Source organism: Danio rerio, chromosome 19, assembly GCF_052040795.2.
Source record: "Danio rerio strain M-AB ecotype USA chromosome 19, GRCz13ab, whole genome shotgun sequence".
In the NCBI taxonomy this organism is placed as follows: Eukaryota; Metazoa; Chordata; class Actinopteri; order Cypriniformes; family Danionidae; genus Danio; species Danio rerio.
In genome coordinates, this window is record NC_141039.2 from 8,259,499 (window position 1) to 8,278,639 (window position 19,141).

Sequence of the window (19,141 nt, forward strand, 5' to 3'; positions counted from 1 at the left end):
AAAGACCAGACTCTAAACAAAGACAAAGATCATCAAAATGCAAACTTACAACACAATATCAAAGAGAAATTGATGAAATGTGTATAAACATGCAAATCTACTGGGATTTACTGACAAATGCATTTGAATTAAACAGTGTTGAATGATGTCGGTGCTGTAGAAAAGATGCAGAATAAAGCACTGAGGCTGTGTTTCCTGAAAGAGCCACCAGAGACCGTGATGAACTGCTCTCTTCATCCCCCAGGCGCAGCAGCAGCGCTGGGTTTAGATTTCACAGCACAGGTGCTCTGCGGAGATCATCTCAGACTCTGATAAACTCACTCTATTATCAGTCCTCTCTTACAAACCGCTTTTGTGTGAAAGCTTTTCTATCAAGAGTTTCATTAGAGCTCGTCTGATTTGATCTGCTGCAGTTTTAGAAATAAAGCACAAGCTGTCACTGGAGTGGTACCACATTTATACCTAAAGGGTTTCTAATGATTCCTTAAAGACATAGTTCACCCAAAAAATGTAATATACTCACTATTTACTTTTTACAAGTGGTTCCAAACCTTTATCAGTTTGTTTATTGTGTTGGTCACTGAAGAAAATATTTTGAAGAAAGCTGAAAGCCTGATGTGGGGGAGATTTTTTTTTGCCACACTTCTATTTAAATGTAAATGCCACAAGGGCAGGCTTTTGGAGTTTTGTTGCTGAAGATGCCGCATCCAGCAGAATAAAAGTCAAATCTCACAAAACTGGTTTCTTGAACATGACAGTGAGTACACTAAACTTGTCTAGTATGACTCAAAAGGCCTACAATTCTGCCCTCTTGTGGTCATTTACGATATTGACATTAATTCCTGACCAGACCTTGTGTGTTAATAATGCTTCGTAAAAGCTGTTTAATTAAATAATTTGCTACCTACCTACTTAGATAAATAATTATCAATCTTTCCCTTTTAACTTCCAGTCTAAAAATAAGAAATAAAAAGCTAGTTTGGTCAAATTTTGTTCCTCTCTAAGATATTTTAATGACAACATTTGGATATGTGGCTATTTAATAAACCAGGTTGCTGAAAGAGCAGAGCTTCAATGTTGTTCAAATGACTTCAGACTAAACAATGTAATGCAGTTCTCAATCATTTTAAACAATTTACTTACGTTTAACTCTCTTAAATTTGTTTTAAAAATGACGCTTTTGCTCAAATTGGCAACATATAAATGTCACGTGTCATCATATACAGACCAGTAATTCGTCTGTACGAAATACTGTCAAGTAGGGCTACAGCTGTGTGTTGAGTGTTTTGAGAAAATTAATAACTTTAGTCTATCAGAACTAGCTATGTGTGAGTGTTAAGTGTTTTGACACAATTAATAACTTTAGTTTTATTAATTTATCATAGGCCTACTCTGATTACCAGCGTGACCAGACCTCCGTTTAACAGGAGCTGCTGCTGGACACATTTATTCTTAGGAAGCAACAGCAATGGACTCTCTGAACGACAAATATGCAAGCAAAACCAGTTTGATGTAACATTTTTTACCAACTCTTTAGGAAAACGCAAAACGTGCAAAATACTTTTTCCCTTTTGTAACGTTCAATGTTAGCAAAGTCAGAAGGTCGCGACCATCCAGTGAAGTAATATATAAAGTATCAGCGGTCTTTCATTGACCTCTAGCGGACACATTGGGTACTACACTACACTACAGCCCATCATGGCGGCGTCCACTCGACTCATATCCAGGTTGACGTTAGTCACGGGTAAGATTTATTACGTTTCATTCGTCTTGATGGCCTTGCACATGTCTGTTAATTTTAAAAACATTTTATACTTTGGTTCTTTTTATTATCCAACCATACTGCTGGCGTCCATGTCAGGTGCTCGTATATTTGTTTATATAATGCAATACTAAAGGTTACAGATATGCAATATTGTTTTACATTATTTATACATCAAATAAATACATCAGTTAGCTTTAGCCTTCTTTTAACTATTAAAGTACACGACTGGATGTATATACATGTAATTTTAAAGCATATAACTTTTCTTGGAAGTAACATTAAATGCAGTGGAAAGTGCTGGAGTTTTTGTACACATCAGACATTTGTTGTTCAGATGGGTAAATCATGAATCTGTGTGTGTGTGTGTGTGTGTGTGTGTGTGTTCAGGAGGTGGCAGTGGTATTGGCAGGGCAGTCTGTCAGAGATTCGCCACTGAAGGTGCTTCTGTAGTAGTTGCTGACCGCAATGAGGAATCAGCCAATCAGACGCTGGAACTGCTGTCACGTGAGCACAGAGGTCAAGAGCACATGGCCCTTGGGGTGGACGTGTCTTCAAAGGACAGTGTGGAGAAGCTGGTGACCAGCATACAGGTGTGAAGGACACGCTCACTGGCTACTCTAGAGATTTATAGTTGAATATTAAAAATAAAAAGCTCATGTTTGTCTTGTTTTCCTGCAGCGCCGCTACTTCCAGCCTCCATCAGTGTGTGTGAATGCTGCCGGCATCACTCAGGATGAATTCATCCTCAAGATGGAGGAAGACGACTTTGACAAAGTCATTAAAGTCAATCTTAAGGTACCACAGTACAGAGTTAAACTTAAAGGGTTAGTTCACTCAAAAATGAAGATTTACACTCTGTTTACTCTTCCTCAAGTGGTTGTAAAACCTGTAACTGTTGACTCCCATAGTAGCAACAAATAATATGGAAGTCAGTAGTTGCAGGTTTACAGCATTCTTCAAAATATCTTCTTTTGAGTTCAACAGATTTAGGAAAGTAAAACGGGTTTGACACAAGTGAAGGGCGAGTAAATGATGACAGAATATTCAGATTTGGCTGAACTGCCTCTTTAAATTATGACCATGTTATTAAATTATAATGGAGATACATAGAGAGGATCAAAGGAATCATCCAAAAGACTGTAACACTCCTGTTTTTTGTTTTGATTTTGATTGAAATCTCTTTTTCTGCATTGGCTAATGTTGTGTGATATTTACAAATAAAATCACAGTTTAAATTTATTATCTTATATTTGATTATATTTCACATCGGGTGAATTTATCAGCATCATTACTCCAGTCTACAGCAGAGATGCCCAAACTAGGTCCCGCAGTTCAAAGTTGGCCCATGGTAACCTTTGATTTGTCTCGCCATCCCATCTGAGAAGAGAGGGAGAATAATGGGAATCCTTTTGAGATCGTTAATTCAAATATAATGCAACCTTTTGTTTGTTTTATTGTTAAAAGCTGACTGTAATTAAACGTTCCAGTTAAATGGTGTAAATCAATCAGATTGTGTTTAAATGTTCATCCTGACACCTGACAATGCTGAGACTTTGGTGAGCAAATCAAGTCAAAGGCAGATTCTGCTTGACTAGTGTATTCAGCATTGAACTCCACTGTGTTATAAATGTGATTGTTTATGTTTTAATTGCAATAAGTTTTTGTTTTAAAAGTGATTCTGCATTAGTTCATACAATGTAAAGTCATTTTTATTAAGTTTTAAGTAATATTAAATAAATCATTAAATGACCCATGGCAACTTTAATCAAATATAGTTTGGTATATTTAGCTTCAGTCCACGGCTCTCAATGATATTTTGTTTTTGGCTTTTCATGCAAAATAAGTTTGGGCACCGCTGGTCTGCAGCACGGGTGACCGACCCTGTTCCTGGAGATCTACCTTCCTGAAGATTTCAGCTTCAGCCCAGATCAAACACACCTGCCTGTAATTATCAAGGGCTGTTCAGGTCTTAATGAATTAGTGCAGGTCTGTTTGATCAGGGTTGGAGCAGAAATTTGCAGGAAGGTAGATCTCCAGGAACAGGCTTCACAAGGTCACATGACCCTTCAGAAATCATTCTGATAGGCTGATCTGGTGCTCCAGAAACTCTTTTTGTCATTATAATTGTTTAAAAAGTGAATATGAAGAGTTCAGATGCAAAAACCTACATGCCGTCTGAAATTTCCATTGAAAATGAAATCTTTTCTTAGCCTCCTTTGTTTGTGTTGAGATATTTCACTTTAAATAACAGGAAAAGGACTTATTCTTTGCCATAAAAGTGAAATTACTGAACATACATACAGGAGACTGATAAAATTACTAATTGTAGAGGACAATTTCAGATGGCATTTAGAGGTTTTTTGCATCTAAACTCTTCATATATTGGTTGAAAGAAGCGATGCATGTATTTCATTCTTGTTTGAGAGATAGAAACACTTAAAGATAAAACAATATAAAGATCTTTACTCTCACTTACTATCAATCTAATGTTAGTTAGTCAGATCAGTCTAACCAGTAGATTCCCCCTGACATCTGTAAAGTGCTTTGAGGACTCAGAAAAAGGCCTGTATAAACTAGAGGAGTTATTATTAATGTGTTCTTGCTGGATAATACTTTTATTTGATCTTTCTTTAATGACCTCTGTAATGTGTGTATCTGCTCTCTTTCAGGGCACATTTCTGGTGACTCAGGCAGTCTCGAAGGCTTTAGTCTCTGCAGGGTCAGTGAAGGGCTCCATAATTACAGTGGGCAGTATCGTGGGCAAGGTCAAGCATTTATAACATCGTCACAATGAGCATTTCACACTTTATACATCATGGAGTATTAATAAAGCATCAGTGCGTGCACACATTTGCACAGGGTCTCTTCAGAATCTCTTTCTCTGGCTGTAGGTTGGGAATATTGGCCAGGTGAATTACGCCTCTTCTAAAGCAGGAGTACAGGGACTCACTCGCACCGCCGCCAAAGAGCTGAGCAAGTAAGAGAGCACTTAACATCATGAAAATATTTAAAGATGGGTGGCTCAGTGGTTAGCACTGTCATCTCACAGCAAGAAGGTCGCTGGTTCGAGTACTAGTTTTTGGGCCAGTTGGCATTTCTGTGTGGAGTTTGCATGTTCTCCTCCTGTTCCCGAGGGTTTCCTCTGGGTGCTCCGGTTTCCCCCAACGGTGAGCCGTGATAAATCACAGACTGGTCGAAGGGGAAAATGAATGAATAAAACTTTTAAATCCCTGCCGTTTTTTTTAACACTCTGGTCATTTTCTATTTTGCTGTAGTTTTTTTGGTTCTGCTTGTGTCTTATTTGCTGTAAACATGATGCTAATCACAATGAAAGGTTGTGTTTTTGTCATTATTTTTATTGTAATATATTAATATTAGGTGTTGTGCCCGTCAGGTTTGGTATTCGCTGTAACTGTGTGCTGCCGGGGTTCATCACTACACCCATGACTGATAAAGTCCCAGAGAAAGTCATCGATAAAGTAAGCAACAGTGTTTTTTTTCTTTGAAATTGTTTAATTGATTTAATTTTATTATTTATTACTTCGTATATGACCTATTATTGATTTTGTCATTTTTATCAGATGATTTGAATTTAAATGTTATTGTCTGATTTTAACATTGTCAGGTGACTTGGCAAAATAAAGGGGAAGTTCACTCAAAAATGCAAATACAGTCATTTTTTACTCAACCTTCACTTGTTCCTAACCTTTTTGAGTTTCTTTCTTCTGTTGAACATGAAAGAAGATATTTTGAAGAATGCTGAATCTGCTAACCATTGATTTCCATAGTTTGTTTTCATTGTATTCTTCAAAATATCTTCTTTTGTGTTCAACAGAATAAACAGGGTTGTAAGGATGAGTAAATGAAGACAGAATTTACATTGTTGGGTGAACTGTGTCTTTAAAGACAGACCTATAATAACAGCACTAATCTATTTTATTGTGTTTAGATCACATCTATTATTCCACTGGGAAGAATGGGAGAGCCTGCTGGTATGTACATTTTCACTATACAAAATATGTTGATGAAAATGTTTTAATAACTATCATCACCTTGGAATTATAAGGTTCCGTCTGCGTCCTGAATGATTTTAAGATTATGAGGTTTAAAGTTTTTGCGTTCCATAGCAAACAGTATGTGTGTAACAGTATGTGTTTTTCAAATAAAAAGTCCTAAAATGTAAACAACTAAAAAAAAAAAAAAAACGTCTCATAATGTAAATATGGTGTAATTTAACAAGAATATGTCAATAACTCAATTTTGACAAAAATGTCAGATAGAACCTTATAATTGTAAGCTGACGATATATGGATGATCACTACATACAGGTCTGTGTTGATATATCGGCTTTTTACACTTAAAGGGATAGTTTAAGTGTAAAAAGAACTGAACATTGCCATCTTTTATTCACTCTTTACTTGTTACAAACCTGTTTGATGTTCTTTCTTCTGTTCTACACAAAAGAAGATATTTTGAAGAATGTTGAAAACATTTAACTATTGACCTCCATTGTATGAAAAACAAATACTATGGAAGTCAGTTACAGGTTTTCAACATTCTTCAAAATATCATCTATTTTGTTCAACAGAAACTCATGAAGGATTAATACACAGTGTCATTCTGAAGCGGGATGAAGGGAGTCCTGTCTAATCTTTTATCACGTTTATTGTGGTTAATAATTAACCCTGGGTTACTCTGTACATTCCTGAACCTCAGGTTATGAATCTGCTGTGTCTCTCCATGATTGGAAAAATGCAGCATGTGACCCCAGTGCCCGCTCAGTTACAGCAGCAAGTTTTTTCAGTCATAGCCATTTTATATATATCACTTTAAAAGTCTTTTGTGCAAAAAAGCGATTTGAGCAAAAAATTTATCCGAAGTAAAACACAAAGATAAAAGTCTGTACACCTGGCATCTTTAATGAAGGAAAGAACTACAATCCCATGATTCCCAAATGAACAAGTTAGTATGAAAATGATAATATACTACACAATATAGTATATTAAATAATTATCACAAAATATCCACATATATCTATGCACTTTTAGACTGAAGTGAGATGTGCTTTGTTTGCTCCTGCTCTCTAATTGGTGAATATTTCTAAACAGCATTATGGGTAATCTAGTTCTGTAGCACAACATTTGACTACATAAAGTAGGTTAAACAAAACCACATACTATTGATAGACAGTTTCAGAGCCCATAACAGCTCTGTCTATAAAGGTAAATAATTTCTTTCTTTAAAGTATTTTATTGTTTTACCACGGTGCTAATCTTAGTGTGAAACCTTTCTCTGTTCACAATTAAAATCAGAGTTAAAAACGATAATAAAACTGGTGTTAAGCCAATTTTTAAAGCCTTTTCTCTCTTTTTTTATTTGTCTATGCAGAAGTAGCTGACGCCTGTGCGTTTCTGGCTTCTGATGACAGCCGATATATCACCGGAGTCAGCATTGAAGTTGCTGGTAAGAAGCTTGATCTCTTTATAAACCACTATTTCAGCAGAAACGTGTGTGTTATTTCATGTAGAAACGAGCTGCTGTCAGTTTGTTGTACTGATCTACACTGTCCTCTTTAATCCATACAGGCGGACTCTTCATTGGCTGAAAACAGACTGTTGAATGTGACTCAATCGTGCCTTTACCTCAGTCAGAGTGTGTAAATTGTATTTTAATTGCTGTAAAAACTGCGTACACAATATAACAAATGAAAAAAATAAACTCTATATTTATACAACTGAAGAGAGTGAATATTCAATACAGAATTAACCGCACACAGGGAGGAAATGTGTTGATGTGTGGTTTAATGGGAACTTTAGACCAAAACAACAAGAATTAAAACAGATAACAGCTGCAAACCCACACTTATAAAACTGGAGGACAAATAAAATATTGATATCTGAAGAGTTAATTTGATGGACAGACGTATGACGGCTTCATGGAGACATGATATGTGCTGTTTAGATGATGATCTCAGTTTAGCAGATCAAATATTAGCATGTGACGACAGTAAACAACCAAAAGAACAACAAAGGAGTCCAACAGCTCTTTAAATAGATTATATATTACACAAACAGACTTTGAAGTACTTACATTAAAAACGTTTTAGCACCATAAAGACAGATGTTCGTCTTTCAAAAACAACCCTTGCAGTATCGTCCTTGTGAGAAAACCACACAAACAACTTTTCATTCACAAATCATTTTTATAGCTTTTCATTCCCCTCAATTCCTTGTTTTAAAAAACGAAAACAAAAAGGAAATATACATTAAAAACAACAAACCACCATCAGACTCTTCCTCTGGCTGTCCCTTCTCCACTGCTGTCTGACGCTCCAGACTCTCAGCACCTAAAACACACTCTCCTGAACCTCTGGATTAATGCAGCATCATCACCAAAGCATCGCTCAAAGGCAAATATACGTATATATATCATACAGAGAAGGCGGATTTGCTTCTTGGGGTTTAATTTACATATTTAATAGCGTGATGGAAACTACATGAAATAATTACAGATGAATACCACATTGTTTAGTACAGCGAGTGTTGGTTGTTTTCTTGTGAGCACCTGTTTGTTTCACAATTACATAATAAATAGATTCAAATATTTCTGTACAAATGGATTTCTAATGCACCGTTCCAGCATCGTGGATGAGTGAATGAATGAATGCTGTGGGTCAGATCAAACGCAAACATTATAATTGGTTTAAAAAGGTAGTGTGTGAAACAAAAACCAGCTTAATAATTCATAAATACTGGACTGGTAAGTTGGCATGTCTTTAAAAAAAAATCAAGAATTCATACAGATTTGAGTCACTCTATAATAAATGTACAACATTATCAAAGTCAACATCTTTACACTAGTATAAATGGCTTTGGTTTGATTTGATAAATGTGGCTGGTGTCATTCAGGATTAGAAACGTTCCTCAGTTTAATTGTAGCACCTGTGGACTGGAGGACTTTAGATGATGGAGGTAGGAGTAGCGGGACGTCCCGGAAGACAGACAGTGGGGACGGGAGCTGTAGGAGCGAAGCGGAGGGTCAGCAGTATCTGCTCCAACACACTTCTGTTACTGGACACAATCTCTTCTCTCCTGAGAGAACGGCTCTCTCTCTCCTCTTTCTCTTCTTGTGTTGTCCATTCAATGCTGGGAGTGTTTTTCCCTGGGTGTGTAGTTCGTGTGCAACTTTTATTCACAATGTGTGTGTGTGTGTGTGTGTGTGTGTGTGAGTCTATGTGTGTCACTTAATGTCTTGTGTTGGCACATCTGTGTGTGGTTGTATTTGTCGTATATTTAAGTGCATGATTGAGTGTGTGTGTTGTTTGTTTTGGTGATTGTATTCCCCTTGCCCTCAGCATGTGTGTGTCTGTGTGTGTGTGTGTGTTTATCCCAGGAAACAGACAGGTCCTACTTCAAAACCAAATTTCTGATTGTCCTCCCCAAAGTCTGAGATCCTGATGTCCAGCAGAGGGAGCTGCTCCACCTGAGGTGTGTTCACCTCCAGCACCGTCCTGTCCAGACCCTTACGATACTGCAGGACAGAGGAGAAACGATGAAGAGGCACAGAAGAAAATGAAAATATACAAGACCTAATAACAACATTTGCAATTGCAGTTGTTGCTGTACAATAATAGTTAAGTGGTACTAAAAGATTCTATAACATCACACTATATATATATATATATATATATATATATATATATATATATATATATATATATATATATATATATATATATATATACACATTTATTTATTTATTTATATATTTCTATATTTATTTATAGTGTGATGTTATAGAATCTTTTAGTACAACTTGTGTGTGTGTGTGTGTGTGTGTGTGTATGTATGTATGTATATATAAATATATATATATATATATATATATATATATATATATATATATATATATATATATATATATATATAACCTGTTTAATCAAGATACAAAAAGAAATCAAGAAAACAATGTTAAATTCTTAAAAAATAAGTAATAAAAATTAAAAATAAAATTTAAATATTTACAAATGTTTGGAGCAATAATTATCATGAAAAGCACTACACAAATACATTTGAACTGAATTAAATTAAAATGATCAGCAGAATCAATATATATCAGAACTCTATGTGTGTTCATATAAAGCATATACATTACACACACACATCATTGTAAACTGAAGACTAGTGAATGATACAGAAATTTGATCTGCCAACACAGTAATAAATTACATTTTAAAATATATATTTAAATAGGAAACATTTATTTTAAATTGTAATAATATTTCACAATATTTCTGTTTCTTGTTGCTTTTTAAAATGCATTTGTTGGACCCAAATATTTGACATTCTATATAAAAGTATTTAATGAATCTAATTTAATATGCATTTTACATTCCAAAAAGACCTCAACATGCTTATGCAGTGCAAATGTGCAAACATGTATAACACAAAATCATCCTAGCTGTCTGATTCTTATAGTTGAATCAACTAGTCATCTTAACTTACATCGGTCAAACAGACAATAATATTAAATTTAGCTTTGTATAAGCAATACAAATAAGTTGAAACCTGATGAACTTATTAAAAATCTAGAATAATATAACATTTGTACAAAATACTACTTTTTACAGTGTATATGCATTGAAGTCAGAATTATTAGCCCCCCTCTATATTTTTTCCCCAATTTCTGTTTAAAGACATTTTCAACACATTTTTAAACTTAATAATTTATTATAATAACATTTCTTTTACCTTTGCCATGATGACAGTACATAATATTTTACAATTTTATTTTACTAGATAAGGAAAGTTAGATTAATTAGGCAAATCATTGCATAATGATGGTCTGTTTTGAAGACAATCAACAAAAAAATAAAGCTTAAAGGGGCCAGCAATATTGACCCTAAAATAGGTTTAAAAAAATGAAAACTGCTTTTATTCCAGCCGAAATAAAACAAATAAGACTTTCTCCTGAAGGAATAACATTATAGTAATGTTATACTGTGAAAATGTCCTTACTCTGTAAACATCATTTAGCAAATATAAAAAAAAAATCAATAAATCACAGGAGAGCTAATAATGCTGACTTTAACTGTATATGTAAAAATATATGTAAGAATAAACATGTCAATTCTTACGGAGCAGCCGTCGATGAGGGCTTTGATATATGGGCTAGTCTCATAGCTGATCTCCTCATCATTGGCCCCCTGCAGACGCAGCGCCCGCTTGTATCCGCCGTCGGTGGTTTGGTCAGTCCAGGCCACCGAGCGTTGGCAGTGGTAGGTGAGGTTCTGTCTGGCCTGGACACTGAGCAGCCGCAAGAAGCCCAGCTGAACAACACCCACAGCCTCTCCAACCGAGTCTACATATGAAAACTAGACAACAAAGACAACATCAGTGCATGATTCACAGTGTATTGAACTTCACACTGTAAAAAAACAGCATTCACATTGTGTCTGGATGTGTTGTCACTACAAATCTCTTTCAGTGTAAATGCTCTATTGACATTGTTCTTCACATATGAGCGGATGCAGTCATTTGAATCTTTTTGGCTCGAGATTTCCAGTCTCACTGACTTTTATTAATTTTGAGACGTTAAAAATAGCTTGTTATACTGCAAACTGATATTTTCTTATTCTATTATTCTACTTTTTATGATAAATCATGAACACACTTGTTTGTAGCATAAGTAGTTTGACTGCCCTTTATTCTGGGCCATTTCTCCCATAGGAAACTCAATCGGAAACATGAGAACACTTCTGCATTGTAGAATAAGGTTAATAAAGTCACATTGAATTTGAGTTACAACTGTTCTTTTTTACTTATTATGATTATATAACCCTACAGAAATACTTCCTGAGAAAGAGTAAATGTTCGGTGAGACTTGATTAGTGGATCAATTTAAATTGTATGATTTGGTTTGGTTGATTATGAGAGCACATGAATGAAACATGATGTGCATAGGTGAATAATGTACAATAAATACTGTCACAGTCAATAAAATCTTGGTAAAATAATCATCTGTTGACTGAACTAAGTATTTCTGAGCAGTTTTAAAAGCAACAGCAGCATTATTTTAGAATCAGTGAGATTTTATGGACCATTTTTCACATTTCCAGGTTTATCATTAGCGGAAGTCATCATAGTTTCGTACACTTAGAGTGCAGTGAATCAGAGAGTACAAGAGTACAGAGTTTCACAATCCTATTTGCTGAAATAATCAAAGAAAAACTCCACGATGATGTTATAAAGATTTTTACAAAAGGGAAAAACAACAACGTCAAATGAACTCTCCTGCCCCATAGACACTGCATTACAAACACCTTGAATAAGCTGTAATTATTATTTTTGTAATTTAATGCAATTGTAATTTAATGATACATACATAAAGACATACATGTTCAAATAAAAAAAATCTAAATATGAAACATTTCAAAAACTTGAGATGCTGATGACAACCATAAATGCTTAATGGTCTTGTAAAAACAGTCCATTATAGTGTTTATTAATAATTTTGAAATTTTAAAAATATATTTTCTCTTCAGTTTAACTAAAATATTTTAGTATTTTTTTCTGTTTTAAATTTATTAAAAAAATATCTGTTTTAAATTTTAGCTTATTTTATTTTATTTTATTTTATTTTATTTTATTTTAAGCTTGGCTTCAGTTTTAATGAACTATAATAACTCAATATACTCACCTTGTTGCCCTTTGCAAACTGACTGAACAAGGACCCAGGCTTCTCCTTTATCCAAGAGTTCATCTTTACCTATTATAGAACAAATAAATAACATTCATGTCAACACAGTGTTATTCTGCCGTTCAGACTATGCAATATTTTGTTATGATGCTCAGATTACATCATGGGAAATAAGCATGTCAGACTACACACACTGTAGACTTCTTGACCAAATCATCGTCTATCACTGCATGTGATGTCATTAAGTGGGCGGAACTGTAAACTGACTACCGGAAACAAGAATAACATCTAAACATCATCTGACATGGAGGACTTGCATAACCAATCACTACAATACATGATGCCAAACAGATCATCCTAGAAACATTAAACAGGTTAGATACTGTATAGTCTGAACTTAATGATGTTGCAGGTAAGCAATAATGACAAATATGAATAAAGTAGAAGTTCTTACATTCTCCACTGCTTTGCTGGGATACAGGCAGGTCTCTCCGCCGGCAGTGAAGTTACAGTAAACCTTGAAAGAGTCGCGAGCACAGCCTTGATTTGGATCAATCCAATACTCGCCTAAAATAGAGAGATAAAAGTATAAGAGTGCAAACTGCTTCCCTATTGGTCATGCAATGTGTCAATCATGTAATAACCATGACAACCGTACCGTCTTTCAGATCTGGTTGGCTGAGATGGAGATCCTGGCAGGTGCGGCCGGGGCTCTCCTTTGTGCCCAATGGGAAGCGCATGCTCTCGATCTCCTGGCGCAGGGAATTAAGTGAGCCGAAGATCTCCTCCATTCCTTCATTACCAGTCAGGAACTCAGAGCCAGTGGTGTCGGCAGCCTCAGCGTCAGCCTCAGACAGAATCTTACTGGCGTCGATGGAGCGCTTGGACTTCTTGGGGATCTGAATGGGCAGCGGCTGGATGACATCACCAGGGGGACCCTAAAACAAAAGCAGAATTCAGATGCATTTAAAAGATGCAGGAACTCTGTTTCAAAGTGTTAATTATAGTGTTTGTTTTTAATGTTCATCTCAAAAATATTTCAATAGTGTGAGATTATGTCATGGAAAATAAGCAAGTCAGACTACAAATAGCTTCTTGACTAAATCATCCCTTCTAGTCTTTAACAACATATGCAATGTCATTGAGTGACGGAACTAAAAACTGACTTTCAGAAACAAACAAATAATCAAACCTCGAGTAAACAACTAAACATCATCTTACATGAAGCACTATAATAAAATAAATCAATAATTTGTTATTTTAACTGAAATACTATAAAGCATGAATTATTATGTTTAATACTAATTTATAACATAATGTTGTGGTGTTCATTTTCAACTCACAGGTGGTCCTGGTGGTCCTTGTACACCCTTTTCTCCTTTAGGACCAGCCCCACCCTGTACCACAGAGATAAGATAAAGAGAATTTGAGTCATTTTAGTGTAAAGTGTAATGAAAGGAAGAAAAGTCACCAATGCACAATGCTTTTTTTACTTACACTGGCACCTTTAGCTCCTTTGACACCCCTCGGGCCCTGTGAGAAATAATACATCCATTCAGCTAAGTCAAGTTTCAGTTAAGAAGAATCAGTGCATGTTCTTCAAAAAATGAGCATTTGGTAATTTGAGAAAAACACTGAGACAATGGTAATGTGTTCACTCACAGGCATACCAGCAGGACCTGCAGGACCAAGTGGACCAGTTCCTCCAGATATACCCTAAAATTAAATAAATAAGACAGAAATAGGGCATTAATACAAAATATGGCATTTGATAACATGGTTGTGCATGTGCAATACTGAGCAAAAGTTTGAGATCAGTAAAAATGGTAGTCTTTTATGCTCTCCAAAGCTGTACAATTAACAATAATAAACATATAATATTTTACAATTTAAAACAACTAATTTCTGTTTAAATATATTAATAAAATGTCATTTGATTCTGTGAAGGTAAGGCTAAATTTTCAGATGATCCTTCAAAAACATACTACGCTGACTTTTTTGTTATGTTTACCTATTTTGAGAACACGATAATTTGTATTGTCAAACCATGATTCTAATGTGTGTTGGACTTCACCGTTTCTCCCTTGGGTCCTGTTGATCCCTGTGGTCCTGGCATGCCTCTGTCTCCCTTCTCTCCTTGTTCTCCAGCAGGCCCGATCAGTCCGAGCATACCTGGATGTCCCTTCTCACCTTTAGCACCGGGATCACCGCGAAGACCAGCCAGACCTGGAGGACCCTGTTACAGGAGGGGGGAACTATTTACCCTTCAATATAAACTCAGTTCCATGATGTTACAGCAGTTCACTACACCTGAAGTGTTTCAGGTATCAGTAAATGAATGTTGAATATTCAGTTCATTACTTTATATTTAATCATTCACAAGGTCTTACCAGAGGTCCAGGAGGTCCTTTAGGGCCTGCAGCACCTGGAGAACCTTGCTCACCCTGAATGAAGTTATCAGATCATTATTTTGATAAATAATATTTTAGTTTTTGTTTAATTACAGAAATCACAGAAAAATGTCATACCACTGTTCCAGGCAACCCTCTTAGACCCTCAGTTCCTGGTTTTCCGGGTTGTCCCTGTGGCCCCACAGGGCCAGTTTTTCCGGGAGGACCAAGAGCACCTGAATCACCCTAAAAGAAAAACAGATAGCATATGAGGAAGACTACTATGGAAAGCCTGTTTGTTAAATATTGTTGAGCTCTCTGGTTATATAGTCTTGCCTTGCTTCCTTTCTCTCCTTGACGGCCCTCCGGTCCCCTTGTGCCTGCAGGACCCTGAAATACAAACATTATTATATCAAGTATGCCAGTGTAATGTCACAAATTTTCTTGCTTTAGTAGACCAGAGGAAAACCATCATGTGACCTTAATACTAAAATACAGATTGTGTCTTTCAAAATGTACATTAAACAATGAATATACAACATATGGGGTGATAATGTTAAGATGTGGTACATCAAAGTGATCTTACTCTCTTTCCTGGAGGTCCAGGTGGTCCGTTCTCTCCAGTAGGTCCAGGTGAGCCCTAAATCCATGCGCAGACAGCATTAAGTAACACAGGTAATGTTGAAAAACACATTTGTGTAGGGAAATGATAACTCACGGCTTCTCCTTGTTCTCCATCCTCTCCTCTGTCACCCTTTGCACCATCTTGACCCTATAAAGAGGGTCAGAAAGAAAGATTTTTCTTGCACTGATGTATCATGTTAAACACCAAGCGTATGTAATAATAATACATTAAAAGTCTAATTTAATTTAATGTGGCCTTCAAGTGTCATGTATTGTACATAAATGACATTAGCTCTACTCACTCGTGGTCCAACTTCACCAGGGGGTCCAGGATCACCAGGGAATCCAACAGGACCCTTAAAAATACAAATATCAGCTGCTGAAGAGTCACAGTCACATCTATGTTTTATTTCAAATACATGTCATTATTAACACATACAGGGTTTCCTTTGGGTCCGTCATCTCCAGTGGGTCCCTTTCCTCCAGGAGGACCAGGGGTGCCAGGCTGCCCGGACTCTCCCTTCTCACCACGCTCTCCTCTTGGGCCCTGGCATTAGACAAGCAAAACAATGAAGTTAGCTGAGACATGATGCTGCAGTTTCTAAATTAATTTTCTGTGTGAGCCTGTTTGTCACAAGTTCAAAGAATGAATACATAATTAATAAAAACATTCTCACCAATTTTCCTGGCTCTCCACCAACACCAGGTGGTCCAGATTCACCAGGCTCACCCTGGAAACACAAAATTAACAATCAGTCAATCAGAACTGTAAATATTATCAAAGAAATAGACATCATGCATGAAACAAACCGAGCTCATCTACACTTGCCTTCTCTCCTATGGGACCTGGATTACCCAAACCTCCTGGAGGACCTTGGGGACCCTGAAAAACAACGATCACAGAATGATCCATTTTTCCAGTGATTACAAAATAATGAAGTGAAATAATGCATTTTGTAAATAATATTAATGCAAATTACGTTACTTACATCAGCACCATTAGGACCAGCAGGACCACGCGGCCCTGGAGGACCAGGAGGACCCTACAGAACAGTCACCATACCCATTACAATACAACATACAACATCCAATGTCATACACCGTATTATGCAAGCAATGTGTGATTCACTTTATAACCGTCAGAGCAAAGGATTGAGACTCACCAAGGGTCCAACATCTCCTGTCTCTCCCTTTTCTCCACCTGGGCCTGGCAAACCCTAATGAACAGAATTAAAGAATAAGTACTGATTAAACCATCTTATATGGAGACTTACTTGGTAAAGGCCCTGATATATATTGTCTGTGATGGATGTTGGTTTGCCTGGTTTTGTTCATAACACCAGTACGCTCTTGGATTTTTCTTTACATCTTCACATTTATTACAAATGCTGAATACAGTACCTGCAATCCTATGGGGCCAGGGGGACCAGGGAAACCTCTTGTGCCTTCATCTCCCTTGGCACCAAACTGTCCCTGTTGACCTCTTGGACCCGTCTCACCATCAGCACCCTAACCACATATATGAAATGGAAATTAAGCACTTCTGATTTGTTTCTATCAAATATTTAAGTAAAGAACTGTATAACATTAAATATGTGAATATGCATATTCATCAGTGAGATTGCTTTCACACTTACCGCTGCACCAGGCTGTCCAACAGGACCCATCGGCCCAGGTGGACCAGGAGGACCCTGTAAATATGCAAGTAATTGACTTATTATAGATAACAAAACAAAAAAAAATCTAAGCATAGAAGACGTTCACATATTAAGGCTCTATGTAATGTATTGACATTTTGAAGCGTACTCACATGTTCTCCTTTGGACCCTTTAGCTCCCTTTTGTCCTGGCTCTCCAACCTCACCCTACACAATAAACAAAGCAGAGTTAATATTTGACAAGAGCCTCCATCTGAATATCATGACTGTAGATCAAGATATAAGAAGGTCACTGACCTTGTCTCCATCTTCTCCAGAAATACCTGGAGGTCCGGCAGGGCCTGGGAGACCAACTGGGCCTTGGATGCCATCACGACCAGCTGGACCAACCGGACCTTTCTCGCCCTGTAAAAGAAGATGGCTTTAGACGATGGGCTTCTATGCAATCTGTATTAGAGACATGATGCAAACGAAGAGTAAACACTTACTGGTACTCCCTTTTCACCTGAAGTTCCAGGGGGTCCCTGAGGTCCAGGTCGTCCAGGTGGGCCGACAGGGCCTGCAGTGCCAGCACCACCTCTCTCCCCAGATGAACCCTAGAAATTAAGTTCAACTTAGCATATACTTATGAGACCATATGTAATCATCTAACTGAAGTCTACATTCTACTCTTAATATTTTGAAGACTTGTGTTTTATATCATACCGCAGGACCAGGTGGTCCAGCAGGGCCTTCATTTCCTTTCAGTCCTCCAGAACCCTAAGAAAACAGAGTCAGATTATAGTTATGGGGTATAAAAAACATTTAGGCATAGTTATAAATTGGTGTAAATCAGGTATAAATCAGTAAAACAGTTATAAATTTTAGTTTAACAATTGTTAAAGTTTAACATTATATCATTCACAGAGCAGAATCAGCAGGTCTTATTACTGGAGTTCCTGGTAGTCCTCTCTCTCCTGGGAATCCTCTAAGTCCAGGGGGTCCATCTTTACCGGGGCCACCAGGAGGACCGGGATCTCCTTTGGTTCCTTCTTTACCAGAGGAGCCAGAAAGGCCTTGCTCACCAGGTGGTCCTGGAGGTCCAGGGTGGCCACGCTCACCCATCTGACCAGTCTCACCAGAGGGACCCTAAACAAAAACTTGACTTGAGTAACGCTCGCATTGCTCACTGATTTGATAGATTTATTGATCTGAGGAATTTTATAACATTTGTAGAAAATATAATTCTTCTTTTTATTTTATTTTCTCAGAGTTATTCTTGATTCTCTATTAGTATGGTGTGTATGCTTTGCCTAAATAGATGTTAAATCATTTACCTTACCGTCATTCTTTACTCTATATTTTTATATATTCTATACTATATTTTGTATGTTCTGTGAAATTATATGCTAACCTAAACTGGCCTTTGAGGAGATGTATTTTGCATACTAATGAGGCATTTCGCAGAAGGAGCTATCTTGGACAAGAAATATGCAGCAGAAACAATAAAAATAACATGTGTCTCTCGCCTCTGATTTCCTGTGAAAAGTATTGGAGCCTATGTAGGTCTCTAAGCATGTGCATTTAACTGGTCTTCTTCTTCTGTGCAGAAAAGAGGAACTAGAGATGGGGCCGAAAAGCTGACAGAGACAACCCGCCTTCTCTTCCTTTTGTGTATAAAACTGGGTTTCTAGGTACCGGGCGGTGCAGAGTACCTGACGTTAGTCCCGGTTAGCATTGTATAACGGTTAGACTATTTTGGTGTATGCCCAGAGCTCTGAACATCGAATTATTCATTTGTATTCAATAAATTACTAATCTTTTAAGCAATAAACTATTTCTCCTGAGTTTGAATTGAACACGCATGGAATAGAGGAAAATATTCCAACACATTTTATTAAATAAGAAATCCATATAGGTTGTATCTTTAATGATAAATGCTAAAAACTCACGTGTGGGCCAACAACTCCAGGTGGGCCAGGTGGTCCAACTTTGCCTTGGAAACCCTTTGAATGCAAAAAGGTTAAT

General features: G+C 36.8%; 2 protein-coding genes across 14 annotated transcripts in view; one reads left to right on the forward strand and one right to left on the reverse strand.

Moving 5' to 3' along the window:
* Positions 1-1,680: 1,680 nt before the first annotated feature.
* Positions 1,681-7,504, forward strand: hsd17b8 (hydroxysteroid (17-beta) dehydrogenase 8). 2 transcript variants are annotated; one of them, NM_001005292.2, is given in 9 exon segments: positions 1,681-1,744; positions 2,153-2,355; positions 2,444-2,560; positions 4,435-4,530; positions 4,657-4,742; positions 5,160-5,244; positions 5,715-5,757; positions 7,154-7,228; positions 7,351-7,501. In NM_001005292.2, coding segments are annotated over 9 exon segments (771 nt in total). In that variant the 5' UTR covers positions 1,681-1,698; the 3' UTR covers positions 7,371-7,501.
* Positions 7,505-7,549: 45 nt separating this feature from the next.
* col11a2 (collagen, type XI, alpha 2) overlaps positions 7,550-19,141 on the reverse strand; it is a 45,726-nt gene continuing 34,134 nt past the window's right edge. For 10 of the 12 annotated variants that reach the window (XM_087294639.1, XM_087294637.1, XM_087294634.1 and 7 more), the window contains 28 exons: positions 19,066-19,119; positions 18,065-18,262; positions 17,840-17,893; positions 17,623-17,730; positions 17,432-17,539; positions 17,288-17,341; positions 17,115-17,168; positions 16,879-16,986; positions 16,641-16,694; positions 16,467-16,520; positions 16,307-16,360; positions 16,155-16,208; positions 15,917-16,024; positions 15,780-15,833; positions 15,572-15,625; positions 15,440-15,493; positions 15,190-15,243; positions 14,992-15,099; positions 14,854-14,907; positions 14,538-14,699; positions 14,126-14,179; positions 13,961-13,996; positions 13,807-13,860; positions 13,122-13,401; positions 12,918-13,030; positions 12,464-12,532; positions 10,902-11,138; positions 7,550-9,295 (listed from right to left, as the gene is read on the reverse strand). In XM_087294639.1, the coding sequence (XP_087150765.1) occupies positions 9,149-9,295; positions 10,902-11,138; positions 12,464-12,532; positions 12,918-13,030; positions 13,122-13,401; positions 13,807-13,860; positions 13,961-13,996; positions 14,126-14,179; positions 14,538-14,699; positions 14,854-14,907; positions 14,992-15,099; positions 15,190-15,243; positions 15,440-15,493; positions 15,572-15,625; positions 15,780-15,833; positions 15,917-16,024; positions 16,155-16,208; positions 16,307-16,360; positions 16,467-16,520; positions 16,641-16,694; positions 16,879-16,986; positions 17,115-17,168; positions 17,288-17,341; positions 17,432-17,539; positions 17,623-17,730; positions 17,840-17,893; positions 18,065-18,262; positions 19,066-19,119 (2,592 nt within the window). In that variant the 3' untranslated portion in view covers positions 7,550-9,148. The remainder of the gene's footprint in view (positions 9,296-10,901; positions 11,139-12,463; positions 12,533-12,917; positions 13,031-13,121; positions 13,402-13,806; positions 13,861-13,960; positions 13,997-14,125; positions 14,180-14,537; positions 14,700-14,853; positions 14,908-14,991; positions 15,100-15,189; positions 15,244-15,439; positions 15,494-15,571; positions 15,626-15,779; positions 15,834-15,916; positions 16,025-16,154; positions 16,209-16,306; positions 16,361-16,466; positions 16,521-16,640; positions 16,695-16,878; positions 16,987-17,114; positions 17,169-17,287; positions 17,342-17,431; positions 17,540-17,622; positions 17,731-17,839; positions 17,894-18,064; positions 18,263-19,065; positions 19,120-19,141) is intronic. The other 2 variants (NM_001079992.2, NM_001328265.1) reach the window with 1 other exon arrangement.